Source organism: Amblyraja radiata, chromosome 7 (genome assembly GCF_010909765.2).
Source record: "Amblyraja radiata isolate CabotCenter1 chromosome 7, sAmbRad1.1.pri, whole genome shotgun sequence".
NCBI lineage: Eukaryota > Metazoa > Chordata > Chondrichthyes > Rajiformes > Rajidae > Amblyraja > Amblyraja radiata.
The window spans coordinates 51,759,684-51,775,004 of NC_045962.1; the positions used below are offsets into that span (position 1 = coordinate 51,759,684).

The window sequence follows — 15,321 nt, forward strand, 5'->3', positions numbered from 1 at the left end:
CTGTGGTGGCTGTTTAAGTTTAATCTTTATGTAGTTTTGTATCTTGTTGCTTTTTTTGTATGACTGTATGGCAAATCAAATTTCACTGTATCTCAGTACACATGACAATAAAGGACAATTGAACATTGGATAGGACTGGTTTGGAGGGATATGGACCAAGCACAGGCAGGTGGGACTAGTGCAGCTGGAACACATTGGCCGGTGTGGGCAAGTTGGGCCGAAGGGCCTGTTTCCACACTGTATCACTGGTTTAAACCGAAGATAGACACAAAATGCTGGAGTAACTCAGCGGGATAGGCAGCATATCTGGAGAGAAGGAATAGATGACATTTTGGTTCAAGACCCTTCAGGTCTGAAGAAGGGTCTCAACCTGAAACATCACCCATTCCATCTCTCCAGAGATACTGCCTGTCCTGCTGAGTTACTCCAGCATGTTGTGTCTATCTTCGGTTTAAACCAACATCTGCTGTTCCTTCCTACACATATAATATCCATTGGGGTGAATTGCAATTAACCTCTCAGGTACTCACACATCAGATACACGCTAGGAGCAACAGGGAGCTATTTGTGATTTGGAGCTAGTAAATCTTAGGTTCAAAACTGAGAAGGGATCATTCCGCTTGGAAAAAAAAGAGTACCAGCTCATATGGACAGATGTAAGGAAGCAAGAGGTTGTTGGACCTATTCTATGGCTGTTAGGATCAGTGGGTTGTACCTACAATGTTGAAAAATATTTGTTTGCTCTAATAACATTTGATATTTGGAGTCAATATTGCAATGTGCAATTTTCACATACCCAAAAGGCCTCAACAGCAAGGAAATCAATAATCAGATCATCTGCTTTTGAAGAACTCTCCTGCTCTTCTTCAAACAAACATCATGGAATTTCTTGAATCCAGCCAAAGACAATGTATCATTGTAGCGGTGCAGCTGGTAGTGCCTCTGCCTTACACCGCCAGGGACCCAGGTTCAATCCTGACCTTGGGTGCTGTCTGTGTGGAGTTTGCATGTTCTCCTTGTGGCTGTATGGATGCACCAGTATTCACCCACATCCCAAAGATTAAATGGCCACTGTGAAGAGTGGCCTTCAGCTCCATGTGCATCTTGACAATATACAAAAACATAAATCATACATTCTCCAAAGCAGTAAAAAGACAACGACATTAGTGTAAAACACAATTAGAAAATAAGTCCATTGTTTTCAGTTGCTGAGGTAAAATTGGCTTTGTGGAAGGAAGCAGATAGTGACGGTGGAAGGTTGTTTATCGGACTGGAGGCCAGTGACTAGTGGTATGCCTCCAGGATTCGGCGCTGGGTCCATTGACTTTTGTAATCTACTTCAATGATTTGGATGCAAATGTACAAGACATGATTAGTAAGTATGCAGATGGCACTAAAGTGGGTGATATTGTAGATTGCAAAGATGTTTATCAAAAATTGCAGCAGGATTTTGATTGGTTGGGCAGGTGGTCTGCGGAATGGTTGATCAAGTTTAATACAGATATGTTAATGTATTGCATTTGGTCTAACCAGGCCAGGACATACCCAGTGAATGGCAGGGCTCTGGGGAGTGTTGTAGAGCGGAAGCATCTGGGAGTGTAGGTACATACTTCCTTGAAAATAGTGTCACAGGTAGATAGGGTAGATGGCACATTAGCCGTCATCAGTCAAGAGTATTGAGAGTAGGTTGGGAGGCCAGGTTACAGTCATTACAAGACATTGTTGAGGCCAAATTTAGAGTATTGTGTTCAGTTTTCATAACCCTGACCCTGAGTTATGGGAAAGATATTGTTAAGCTGGAAAGGGTGCAGAAAGGATTTACTAGGATGTTGCCAGGACTCATGGACCTGAGCTATAGGGAGGGTTGTACAGGCCAGGACTTTATGCCTTGGATCGCAGGAGGATGAGGGATGATCTTATAGAGGTGTATATGATCATGAGAGGGATAGATAAGGTCAATGCACACTTTCACCAAGAGTAAAGGAAACAGAGGACATAGGTTTAAGGTGAGGGAGGAAAGATTTAATAAAAACCTGAGTGTCAACTTTTTTACATAAAGTGTGGTAGGAATATGGAACATGCTGCCAGAAGAGTTAGTTGAGGCAGGTACTATCACAACATTTAAAAAAACATTTAGACGGGTACACGGATAGGATGTTTAGATGAATATAGGCCAAATGCAGGCAGGTGGGACCAGTATAAATGGTGCATGTTGGTCAGCTTGGGTAGGTTGGGCTGAAGGGCCTGTTTCCCCACTGTATGACTCAATGGCTCTCTATGACTGTGTCAGGAGCACTGCTGAAGTAACTATTTTGTTTCAAGTCTTACTGCAGCTCTCATCTTTTCCATTTCCTCAGTTAAGACAAGAGTCAGCAACTTTAGAACAGGACAAAAGACTGAAAATGTCTCGAAATTGAATTAGGAAAGGTTGTAGGATGTACAGTGCATTCAGAAAGTATTCAGACCCCTTCACCTTTTCCACATTTTTTACGTTACAGCCTTATATTAAAATAAATTAAATTCTTATTTTTTTTATCATCAATCTACACACAATACCCCAGAATGAAGAAGTGAAAACAGGTGTTTAGAAATTTTTGCAAAGTAATTAAAAAGAAATAACTGAAATATCACATTTACATAAGTATTCAGACCCTTTGCTATGACATTGAAAATTGAGCTTAGGTTCATCCTATTTCCATTGATTGTCCTTGAAATGTTTCTACAACTTGATTGGAGTCTGCCAGTGGTAAATTAAATTGATTGGACATGATTTGGAAAGGCACACACCTGTCTATATAAGGTCCCACAGTTGACAGTGCATGTCAGATCAAAAAACAAACATGTGGAAAAAGTGAAGGGGTCTGAATACTTTCTGCATGCACTACATAGTACCAAGTCTTACAACACATATAAAATGAAACAGACAACCAACAAAGTGAAACCACCAATCATGTTGTTTTTATTATTAATAATGAATTACTTCTACAGACCCACATGCCACTCCTCACCAGTATAAATGTCCACGGTGTGGGAGAGTACTTATGATTTAGCAAAACATCTCAAGGAAATGTTCTGCTCATCAGGATAAAGCATCAATAACACCCAAGCAATGGACAGCATGTTAGATGCAGAGAAAGGATCATCTAGATTCTCCCATCGAATCACACATCTCGTTGGCAAGAGAGCTTTGGAGTTAATCTCATCTACACAGAGCTATTCTGTAGTTTTGGACCAGCTACAACACGTTTACATGCAGTGCATACATTATGTCGTCAATCTGCACGGTTTGGATACCCCACTAAACAAGTCACCCCCACAAAAGAAATTAAGAGCCTGTGTCTGAACTGAGCCAAGCTGCAGGCACCCAATGTGAACCAGCCTGCGCCTCGTTTACAACAGAGAGTAGCTGCATGCGAGTGTCCTGAAGGTCATCGTTCACAATTGTAGAGTCAAACAAATGTCCAAAGTAGTTTAGCATCTTCTCAGATACATCCTGTATCTCCTGTAAATCTTCCTCCTGTTCACAAAAAATCAAAGCATGACACAGTGGAAGAGAGGCGATGTTAGGAAGATAGAAACTGACATGAGGAAGAGATTGAAGTAGAGTGAAAAGTGAGTAATAGGATGGGGACAAGGGTGACCATGACATAAATGGGCAACCGGGTAGTGAGGTATGGATGATGGGAATGACTGTTTTGCTTTGGGGAAACCCAGGACTGATTTCCCCCCAAAACTGTTGAATTTAGTGGCAGGTCCTGACTAACATTTTCTGGCTTCTTCTTTGTACCTTTATTTAAAGTGCTTGTGCCTGCAATGAGAATCCCTAAAATCTGTTTATCATGCATAATGAAAGAAACTTCTTTTGTCCTGATAAAATCCTCGCCATAAAAATAAATCCCTTAGAAACTGGGATTATGACACGGAGGCCGTAATTCATAGCGCTGGTCAATACACTGGATTAACTCACCTTGAAAGATCTGTTCACAAAATACTCAGTGATAATACGACCTTGTGCACGAGTCTGCTGCAGACGACTAATGCTCGGGGGTTTTATAAATATGATGAAAGGTTTTAGCTCCTTGGTTCGTGCCTCTCGAATTCTCTGTGAGCAATACAATTAAAAGCATTTGATGAAATACTGGTGAATCATGTACCAATAACCCCTAGCTGCGCTGGTGATTCTACATGCAGTATATGACCTACAATATGTATATACAATTTACCCTGACAAACCACTCACCAAGTACAACTTCTGACTCAACCAACACAGAATTTGACAATAAGATTATTATAGAATCAAACGCCTGTCTTCGGGTTGAGCGCCGACGCCGCGTTCGGGGACCAGCCCTCCCGTGTGAAGCTGCATCCCCCCCCCCCCCCCCCCCCCCGCCACCCCCCGCGTTGGGGGACGTGGCCCAACAGGTCCCACTTGGTCTAGTATTCCTTTAAGCATTTCCTATCCATTTACCTGTCCAAATGTTTTCTACATGTTATTATAGCACCAGCCTCAACTACCTCCTTTAGCAGCTTGTTTCATATACTCACTACCCTCTGTGAAAATGTTGTCCTTCAAGTTCCTGTTAAATTTTTCACACAGAGAGTGGTAAATCTCTGGAACTCTCTGCCACAGAAGGTAGTCGAGACCAGTTCATTGGCTATATTTAAGATGGAGTTAGATGTGGCCCTTGTGGCTAAAGGGATCAGGGGGTATGGAGAGAAGGCAGGTTCGGGATACTGAGATGGATGATCAGCCATGATCATATTGAATGGCGGTGCAGGTTCGAAGGGCTGAATGGCCTACTCCTGCATCTATTTTCTATGTTTCTATGTTTCTAAATCTTTCCCCTCTCCATAAGACCATAAGACATTGGAGCAGAATTAGTTCATTCGGACTATCGCGTCTGCTCCACCATTGCTGATCTATTTTTCCCTCTCACCCCATTTTTCTGCTTTCTCCCTGCAAGCATTGATGCCCTTACTAATCAAGAACCATAAGATCTAACCTTTCAGAGCAGCCTACCATGCGGAGTCTTACCAACTGCCTTGCTGAAATCCAAATAGATAGGTCTATGTCTTTGCCCTCATCAAGATGAGGTTACTTCTTCAAAGAACTCAATTAGATTCATAAGACATGATTTCCCATGTGCAAAACTACACTGACTATCGCTAATCAGTCCCAGCTACATGACCAGGCTGAGCAGTAAAGAACACAACCATTCTGTGCTCTTCTATTGGTAGGTGAACACTTACCTGTGGTTCAAGGTCAATTATGCAAATTAACCCTAAATCCAGAATCAAGCGGACAGCCTCCCTGCTGGTACCGTAAAGATGCCCTTTGTATTCTCCATACTCCAGAAACCTGGGGCCAGGAAGAAATAATTCACCAACAGAATAACAGCCTCTCATACCCCTTCATCCACTCTAACCTCTCATAACACTCTAATCCCACTGTCCATTGGAACCCTCTTCTTTGTGCAGGATTAGCAATGACAAAAAAACGACGAAGCTCTGATCAAAAGTGATGGCATATGCAAGAAATCGAGACACTACAGTGATCATACAGGGAGCCTGGGAGCTCCAAACCGGCGCGGCCTTGTCGGCTTCGGCAGCCGCGGGCTCCAACCAGGAAGCGGCCGTTCCAGGTGGCCCAGCCGCCGAAAGGACTCTCCCGACGCCGGGGCAAGACCACCCGGTGAGAACGGCCAGGGACATCGGGCCTCCGTAGAGGCAATTGCAGTGGCCTCAATAGGCCTGACTTTGGGGTGAACATGGGGTGGGGAATGGACATTGTGCCTTCCCCCACAGTGCTACCCACTGTGGGGGGATGATTTTTTTGTCTAATTGTAGTCCTGTAGGTCTGTGTCCAAGATGGCTGCCGTGAAGAGAGAGTGGACGCTGGCGCGCTTTGGCTGCCGCTGCTCTCTCTTCACACTGTGTTTTTGATTTTCTGTTTTTGGATTGAATTCTGTTTTTAATTTGTGTACAATCTGTGATGTCTTTATTACTTGTTATATTCCGATTATATGTTTTTATTCCGATTACTATGTAAGGTGTCCTTGAGATGTCTGAAAGGCGCCCATTAAATAAAATGTATTATTATTATTATTATTATCACATCCAGCTGTTATAAACAGTGGGATTTCATCAGTTTTCCCTTTATATACCTTGCAATGTTCAATTGCTATCCAAATAACATAAAATCAGAAATAAAATTTGGAAATTTAAAACAAAAAAAATGCTGGAAATTCTTAGCACGTTAGGGCCTATCTGTGGGAATAGAAAATCGAGTTAAGATTTCAAGCTGAATCCCCTTCTAGGCTCTCCAAGCTAATTATTGGTTTACTAAATTGGTGGTCATTTGGTTTTGAGAGGGATTATTCAGCCTGTTCAGAAATGTCTCTCTATCAGGGAGTTCCTTGTTGTTCATTCAGACAATGCCTGTTTTCTTCTCTCCACTGGGAGACGAGGCTGCTGATGCTGGGTAAAGGTATTCTTCTGGGATCCTTCCTCGCCCTCTTGCTTTTGCTGGTGTTCACAGTCCACATCTTGGTCTCAGGCTACAGATCACCGTTCTTCATTTGGTCTAACATCATTGCAGTTTGCAAGGTTGTGCAGCTTGCAGTGATGTCTCTGCAACTTTTGGATGTACATACAAGACACCTCTTGAGAAAACCAATGGCATTTTCCATTGCTAACCTTGCACATGTGTGGATTTATATCTTTGCTCATCTTATGTGGTTGTGAAAGAGCTAATAGTCAAATCTAATAGTCAAATCTAAAATGGAGTCGTTCTTCTACAAAAGCATGGACGGGTAGAATAAAAGAATGGCTCGGTGCCAAGTCTGAATGACTTTGTAAATTATATGGAACACAATATGGAGGACAGGTTGTCCTGTCAATAAAGACATTAAGATGGCAGCCTGCAGTAATAACATGGGCTTCTTCAAGGCCATAAAGAAGCCAAGATTGAAAAAAATAGCTGACACTCCAGAGATAAGTAATAACTTGTTGTTGGATGAGCTAGATTTGGACCTAGCTTTCCTGTATTGTGAAAGACGACAGAATCTTTCAGTCATGCCATATTCAGACTTGGTAGGAGTGTTTTACCGATAAGAAAAATGTATAATTGTGCTAACTCGCCTTTGTTCTGTGAGTGGGAGCCTGAGAAGCACTGAGCAATGTTTGTGCTCATTGTAGATCTTTTGCCACTTCCGTCTGACGTATCAATTAAAGATTGCCATGGTCTACCTTCAACGTTTGTTTTTAAGAAACGTCTGCTTTTTAAGAAACAAACTTTCACAGTTGGAGTGGGAACTGGTGTAAGAAGGCATGGAAAATGGCTTCCAGTCACGACTTATCATGGTGGGTAATTCAGAAAGGGAACCTCTTCAAAAGCATTATTATCACATAGTGATAGAAATAATATAGCATGGAAACAGACACTTCGGCCCAACTAATCCATTCTGACCACGTTGCCGAAATGAGCTAGTCCCACTTATCTTCTCATTGCCCATCTCTCTCCAAACCTTTCCTATCCATGCAACTACCCAAGTATTATTTTAAATGTCATAACTGTAAATATTGCAAAGCAGATCTCATCCCACTGGTTCCTTATTACCAAGAAGACCTCCTGAAGTTTTGTTTCAACAAAAGCCATTGTATTCATCACTTTTGAGTCTGACCCAAATAACTGATATACCTACCTACCTACCTATGACTCAGTGCCATGGCTTCAAATGTTTCCCTGGAAACAAAGTAATATTCATGGCCATTTTCCTCATAGCTTATTGGTGGCCTGGTGGTATCTACAGGAACAGAGAAGGGAGAGTTATCAGGTTAAATGGTAGTCAAGAAATATGAGCTGGGCATGGACTACTAACCAGGAGGTTATCAAACATTCTCCCTCTGCTATCCCCTCTGCCTCCGAGCATTTCTTCATTCCACTTTCCCTGCTGGAACTCCCTGCACTATATTTTGGACTGCGTCTCTTTCCACAGCACATTGAGATCTAATTGCCTCTGGGTTAATGTACTTCGGCAATATTGGTGCTATTTCTAATTGCCATATATCCAAAATCTAATTTGGAGAAAGGTGCCCATCAAACTTTGTAACTGAAAATCAGATGAAATGACTTGCTTCTTGATCCATGTGTTATTTAAAAATTTCACCTTGACCCCAACCCTTCATCACCATAATGCCTCCATTTGCAAGTTGGATAAACGGTAGCAGCTCTAATTATGACCATGACATAAAGTGGAGCCTTAAAAGTAAAATTACACAACAAACCCCAACAACTACTTTACACGAAGAATATATGAAACAAGGAAACGTCTTTCATCTTTTTTAATCAGCTTGCATTAACCATCACCCACCACATCACACCCCATGCAAACCTTCTTGAAAGAAGGATCTCTCCAGCCTCAAAAACACAAAAAGAAATTTCCACAATGGAAGCTGATCTTATGCAAATTTTGATGCCTCAGTACCTGCTGTCCCACAAATTGCATACTTACGTGGTACTGGACTTTGGAACAGATGTGGGTTAGTCTCAATCAGAGTTCTTCTGAGTTCATTCACGCCCACACCTGAGGGTCCTAGAGAATTGGGAAACATGGAAGCGAAGATAGTATCAGTTCTTGACACAGCATTCCCAAATATCCAACAGGATATTTCTCTCCACCCGGCTAACACTTACAACTGTATTCTAAAACTTTGAACTTTGCCGTGGGAGAACATTTGATTTTCTCATCATCCATCGTTTTGGTAGAAGCAGCTCTGGTAAACCTCTTTTCCCTGTGGTCAACCCATCCCACTTGCACCTCATGCGGGGTCCGCACCCCCATTGGAGGGCACAGTTGGAGGGACAAGTCACAAAGTGTGAGGAATTGGGTGATCTATGGGCCTCGGGGGGGCCCTGTTCAGCCCATGTGAGTTCACAAAGACACTGGTTGGGGAAGATAGACTCAGCTCCTAATCTGAGTTGGTTGTTACTCACCCACAAGGATAATCAATCTGTGCCTGTCGGTGGAGCCACGCTGGTATCTCACGACCTCCTCATATGGTGACATTGTGCTGACATAACAGTTGTTCGGGCAGCAAGCAGGGCACTGCAGTTGACCGCTCTTTGATTTCCTGCGGCAGAGCCGCATGCTCTTCCTGAACCCCGCTGGGGAGGGGGGACCAACCAGTGAAAACATATTAATAAACGAAAGGGTGTCAAACAAACAATAAGATGTGAAAAGTGTGATAGAAATGCAAATTCATTCTCTTTGTGCTATAAATTCCTATTCTGCCCAAGGCAGGGCAACTGGTTCTTCAGCATCTGAAATTTTTAATGAAAATCAAGTACTGACAGTCGGAGAGAGGGAACAGGTTTTTTGTCCTTCTGGTATAGGGAGGGGATTTTACTGTCAAGCTTCTTATTTATTTCTTGATTTCCATGTAACAAAGTGTTTTACACCATTCTGCTGGTCTTCTTCAAGACATGGGAGTCCTCATTCTTTAAGGAACGGGGTTTCCCCTCTCCCATCATAGATGAGGCCCTCACTCGTGTCTCCTCTGTACCCCGCATCTCTGCCCTTGCTCCCCCTCCCCCTTGTCGAAACAAAGACAGTCCCCTTAGTCCTTACCTTCCACCCCATCAGCCGTTGTATACATCAAATAATCCTTCAAAATTTCCGCCACCTCCAACTGGATTCCACCACTAGCCACATTTTCCCATCTCCACCTCTTTCCGCCTTCCGCAGAGACCGTTCCCTCTGCAACTCCCTGGTTAACTCATCCCTTCCCACCCAAACCACCCCCTCCCCAGGTACCTTCCCCTGCAACCGCAGAAGATGCAACACCTGTCGTTATACCTCCTCCATCGACTTTCCAGGGACCCCGACAGTCCTTTCAGGTTAGGCAGAGGTTCACTCCTCTAACCTCATCTACTGTATTCAAGATGTGGACTCATACATCGGCGAGACCAAAGGCAGACTGGGTGATTGTTCCGCGGAACACCTTCGCTCAGCCCACCTGAATCTACTGCTGGACACTTTAATTCCTCTTCCCATTCCTACACAGACCTTTCTGTCCTAAGTCCCCTTCATAGTCAGTGAGGCATAATGCAAATTGGAGGAACAGCATCTCATAATTTGCTTGGGCAGCTTACAGCCCAGTGGTATGAATATTGATTTCTCCCACTTCAGGTAGCCCCGGCATTCCCTCTCTCTCTATCCCTCCCCCACCCAAGTTGCACTAGCATCTCATTTTCACCCTACAAACAGCTAACTATGGCCTGTTTCCTTTATCATGGTTAATTATTTGCATATCTTTCATTAATTGTTCTTTATCTCTCCACATCACCATCTATATCTCTCGTTTCCCTTATCCCTAACCAGTCTGAAGAAGGGTCTCAACCCTAAACGTCACCCACTCCTTCTCTCCAGAGAAGTTGCCAGTCCCGCTGAGTTACTTCAGCTTTTTGTGTCTATGTACAGTTTAACATCTCTTCCAATAGAAGGTATCTCCTACAGTGTGGCCAAGAGCATGGAGGGGACGGGGGACACCATTTTTTGGCGGCCACGCGCGTATGCGCACACTCACACACACGCGCGAGGCTTCGGAGGCTCAATCCAGCGCTAAAAGGGGAGATTTTAAAATCGGGATCACAAAAACTTGGGGGGGATGTCCCCCACCTCTCAAAACATGGGGGGGACGTGTCCGCTCTGGCCCCCCCGGGTTTTCCGCCCCTGAGTGTGGCACTTTCTCAGTACTACATTATATTGAATAGTACAGCACAGGAACAGCCCACAATGTTTGTGTCGAACAGGATGCCCAATTGAACTAATCTCATCTGCCAGCATGTAATCCATATTCCTCCATATCCACGTGCCTATTCAAAAGCCTCTTAAACGCCACTGCCATATCTGCCTCCACCACCAAATCTGGTTGTACATTCCACACTCACTACGCTCAGTGTAAAAAAACCTTCCCCACACATCTCCTTTAAAGTCCCTCTCACGTTAAGGTGTGCCCTCTAGTTTTTGATAATTCCACTTTGGAAAAAAAGTTCTGACTGTCTATCATATCTATCCCTCTCATACTTTCATGTACCATTATCAGTACTCCCCTTAACTTCCAACACTACAGAGAAAACAATCAACATTTGTCCAACCCCTCCTTATAGCCAATACCCTTTAATCTAGGCAGTTTCACTATTTTTTACCCTGAAAAATATTCTATAAAATTTTTGTTTCTTTATTTATCTATTGATTAATCATCAAAATGAGCAGGTGAATGGGTTTATTTGGTATGATAATTTGGTGGTTATTTAACTGGGCTAGGAATCTGTGCTAACAATTTAGATATTGAGGAATGATTCCGTCTTCTGACCTCTGATTTGGAAGTGAAATGCTTCCAGCTGAGCCACATCTGATACACTTTTAATCTCTGTCCCTGGCAGTGTTTTGGATGGTTTATGTTGGAAGAAGTAGGGAGAGACTTTGAGATCAATGTCTTTGTTGTTTTATGCTAATTCTGGAGTGAAATGACAATGTCAGTTCTCCTCCCGGGAAGAGCAGCAAAGAAAGTGAACTGGGAGTGGGATGGATGCAGAACAGAAAACAAATGTGAAACAACTGCAGAGCTCCATCATACCAATGTACAATCCTTGTTTATATCCATTGAACTCAGCATCTTCTGCACCTCAGGTGATATCACCAGGAAACAGAACAAAACAGGTATTAAATCAGTTTGGAAATCACTTGCATTAGTTTTTAAATAATCTCTGCAGGATCTTAAATTGTTTACTTCAGATTTTGAGTCACATACATACATCTTAACAACTCAGCCACTGCCAAGACTTAGTGTGGGTGGGTGGATCACTGTGGATACTGGATTTTGATCAGCTGATCCCAATATTTTATAAATTCACTTTGTGAAGGATTTTATTCTTAACCCATTCCCCTAAGCGACTATACCATAAAAACTGCAACAACATTATCTCCCACCTTCCTGCTGGTTAATGTGGGCTAAGATCTCTCGGGTTCTTCACTCCATTGACATTTGCAAAACAGGAAGCCTTGACAGCATGTTCAGGCCTGGATCAAATTTGATCCTGTCCTGCCTTGACTCTATCTCTGCTACATTTAGATAAAACTATTCCAATATACTCCAAACTGACCTCCAGTGCTGTACGCTCCATAGAATTGGTCAACTAATATTCTGCTGCCCATTTCCCAACCTGCACCATCCTCCCTGTGCATGCTTGCCTTTGTCCAACAACACAGTTAAAAAACTCTTATTCTTATTTCCAAATCTGTACGTTGCCTCCCTCCATCCCTAATTCCTGGTTTTGAGACCTGTAATCCTCTGAGATTCCTGCAGTCTTTCGACTGTCCTCTAGGTACATGCCTGACCTCACTCTCTTCTTTCCAGTACCCTTAGTTGAGGAACAGACAAAGATCAGCAACACCTAAGCATTCCCCAGTGCCTCTGCCAGCAGTTTACATTTATAATATAGCTCTTGGCAGAGGTAACTAAAAGCTTGGTCACGAGGGGAGATTTTAAGCATCTTAAAGTTGAGAGAGAGAAGTGTAGAGTGGAATTGTCAGAGCTTGGGGTGGGGGGGGGGGGGGGGGGGGGGGGGGTTGTCAGTTCCAGGCACAGTGTTGATATGAAGTCAAATTTAAACATAATTGGAGAATAGAAGATTTGGGTGGCGTGGCCTTGGGGCAATTGGAAAATATGAACAAAGTCTTTAAATAAAGTGTTGCCTCCTCCCTCGACTGTCCAGGGACCCCGACAGTCCTTTCAAGTTAGGCAGTTCACTTGCACCTCCTCCAACCTCATCCACTGTATCCGTTGTTCAAGATGTGGACTCTTATACATTGGCGAGACCAAACGCAGACTGGACGATCATTTCGCGGAACACCTTTGCTCAGCCCGCGTGAACCAACCTGATCTCCCAGTTGCTGGACACTTTAATTCTCCTTCCCATTCCTACACAGACCTTTCTGTCCTCGGTCTCCTCCATTGTCAAAGTGAGGCTAAACGCAAATTGGAGGAACAGCATCTCATATTTCACGGGCAGCTTACTGCCCAGTGGTATGAATATTGATTTCTCCACTTCAGGTGGCCCCGGCATTTCCTCTCACTCTATCCCTCCCCCACCCAAGTCGCAGTAGCTTCTTATTTTCACCTTACAAACAACTTTTCTTTATCATCGTTACATTTTTGCATATATTTCATTCTTTGTTCTTGATCTCTCCACATCACCGTCTATATCTGTCTTTTCCCTTATCCCTAACCAGTCTGAAGAAGGGTCTCGACCCGAAACGTCACCCATTCCTTCTCTCCAGAGATGCTGCCTGTGCCGCTGACTTATTCCAGCTTTTTATGTCTATCTTGGGAATGGTCTACTGAAACAGGATGGAAAGATGGGCAGGTGGGATAAAAGCCACGGTATTTTGAAAATGTACCTTCTCTTAGTTCCTCTTCAGAAAGCAAACAAGAGGTAGGAATTAGATAAAATAATTAACTTCTTAAATGTATTTATTTTATCATTTTCCCATTCACATAATTTTTTGGAAAGTTTGCAGCATTAATAATGGCTTCATGATTTAAAAAATGCATGTCAAATATTGCATAATAACAAAAGGTTCAAATGTAACAAGTTTGATTTAAACAGACTAGACTGCATTAGACTATATTGCGTTTCTTTCCCTTGGGACACTTTCTGACTACTCTTCAAAAGTACCTACCGTAATTGGCTATATAGTGCTCTAGACGTTCATGAGATTAATTAATGGTTTTATTTCAATAAAACTTTTCTTTCCATCTTACTTCTCAACAAAACATTTCCCCTTCACCAATGCTTGGCAACATTACCACTTCTTATCCTGTCAGGGCACATTCAGGAGATCCTTGGTATATTTTAAGAGTATGGAGAGGGAGCAGGGGAGGGCTTTTCATATTTTGAGGAAGGATAACGGGTTCTTATTTAAGAAAAGGTTTTAATTCCTATACCTCCTTATGCAGAATGAATGAATAAGTTTATTGGCCAAGTATGTTTGCATAAAATGATATACAGTGACAATTAAGAATGACATAAAATATTAAACATTAATAATAAAACATTATCGATTAAACATGTGAATTAAATAAAATACCAGAGCAAAAGAAGGCTACAGATTTTTGGTTATTGAGTAGAGCTACTACTCGTGGAAAAAAGCTGTTTTTATGTCTGGCTGTGGCAGCTTTGACAGTCCGGAGTCACCTTCCAGAGCAAAGTGATTCAAAGAGTGTGTGGCCAGGGTGAGAGGGGTCAGAGATGATCTTACCCGCTCGCTTCCTGGCCCTTGCAGTGTACAGTTCGTCAATGGAGGGAAGGTTGCAGCCAACAACCTTCTCAGCTGATCGGACGATTCGCTGCAGCCTCCGGGTGTCGTGCTTGGTGGCTGAGCCAAACCAGACCATGATGGAGAAGGTGAGGACAGACTCTACGATGGCCGTATAGAATTGGACCATCATTGCCTGTGGCAGATTGTGTTTCCTCAGCTGCCGCAGGAAGTACATCCTGTGTTGTGCCTTTTTGACTGTGGAGTCGATGGTGGCCCCCCATTTAAGGTCCTTGGAGATGATGGTTCCCAGGAACTTAAAAGACTCCACAGATGTGACTGTGGTGTTGTTGATAGCGAGTGGGGCGAGGGGAGGGGGAGCTCTCCTAAAGTCCACAATCAATTCCACTGTCTTAACAGCATTGAGCTCTAGATTGTTGCGATGGCACCAGGAGGCGAGCTGGGTCATTTCCTGTCAGTAGGCAGATTCCTCCCCATCCTGGATGAGAATCGCAGCCAATAGGACTGGGGAAAGAGGATGCAATGTAGTGGGGGTGAGTGTGGGAGAAAGAACAGAACTGGATATTGTTCTTGTTTAAGAAGGAACTGCAGATGCTGGAAAATCGAAGGTAGACAAAAATGCTGGAGAAACTCAGCGGGCGAGGCAGCATCTATGGAGCGAAGGAAATAGGCAACGTTTCGGGTCGAGACCCTTCTTCAGATTTCTATGGAGCGAAGGAAATAGGCAGGGGAATATTGGTCACCAAAGGATTTTAGCCAATTAGGCACTTGCAGTCTACAGTCATTTTATTAGGACTGCAGATTAAACACATTGGACTTGCCTACCTGATTCAAAGGTTTCTTCATCTGTGGAGGTAAGGAAGAGAAAGCACACTTTTTTGAAGTACAGATATTACAGACAACAAACTACACAGTCTGGGGCAGAAAATTTGACACTGGCAGACTGAGAACCTGCGTCAATACAAATGGCTCTTATCTG

The 15,321-nt window shown here is 43.2% G+C and overlaps 1 protein-coding gene across 1 annotated transcript in view; it reads right to left on the bottom strand.

Moving 5' to 3' along the window:
- Nucleotides 1-2,943: 2,943 nt before the first annotated feature.
- The window catches only part of mpp4 (membrane palmitoylated protein 4), a 35,570-nt gene continuing 23,192 nt past the window's right edge, over nucleotides 2,944-15,321 (bottom strand). The window contains exons 12-20 of the mRNA XM_033024510.1: nucleotides 15,168-15,188; nucleotides 13,464-13,478; nucleotides 11,641-11,682; nucleotides 8,996-9,166; nucleotides 8,514-8,594; nucleotides 7,712-7,805; nucleotides 5,251-5,359; nucleotides 3,968-4,102; nucleotides 2,944-3,517 (exon numbers count right to left, since the gene is read on the bottom strand). Of these exons, the coding sequence (XP_032880401.1) occupies nucleotides 3,326-3,517; nucleotides 3,968-4,102; nucleotides 5,251-5,359; nucleotides 7,712-7,805; nucleotides 8,514-8,594; nucleotides 8,996-9,166; nucleotides 11,641-11,682; nucleotides 13,464-13,478; nucleotides 15,168-15,188 (860 nt within the window). The 3' untranslated portion in view covers nucleotides 2,944-3,325. The remainder of the gene's footprint in view (nucleotides 3,518-3,967; nucleotides 4,103-5,250; nucleotides 5,360-7,711; nucleotides 7,806-8,513; nucleotides 8,595-8,995; nucleotides 9,167-11,640; nucleotides 11,683-13,463; nucleotides 13,479-15,167; nucleotides 15,189-15,321) is intronic.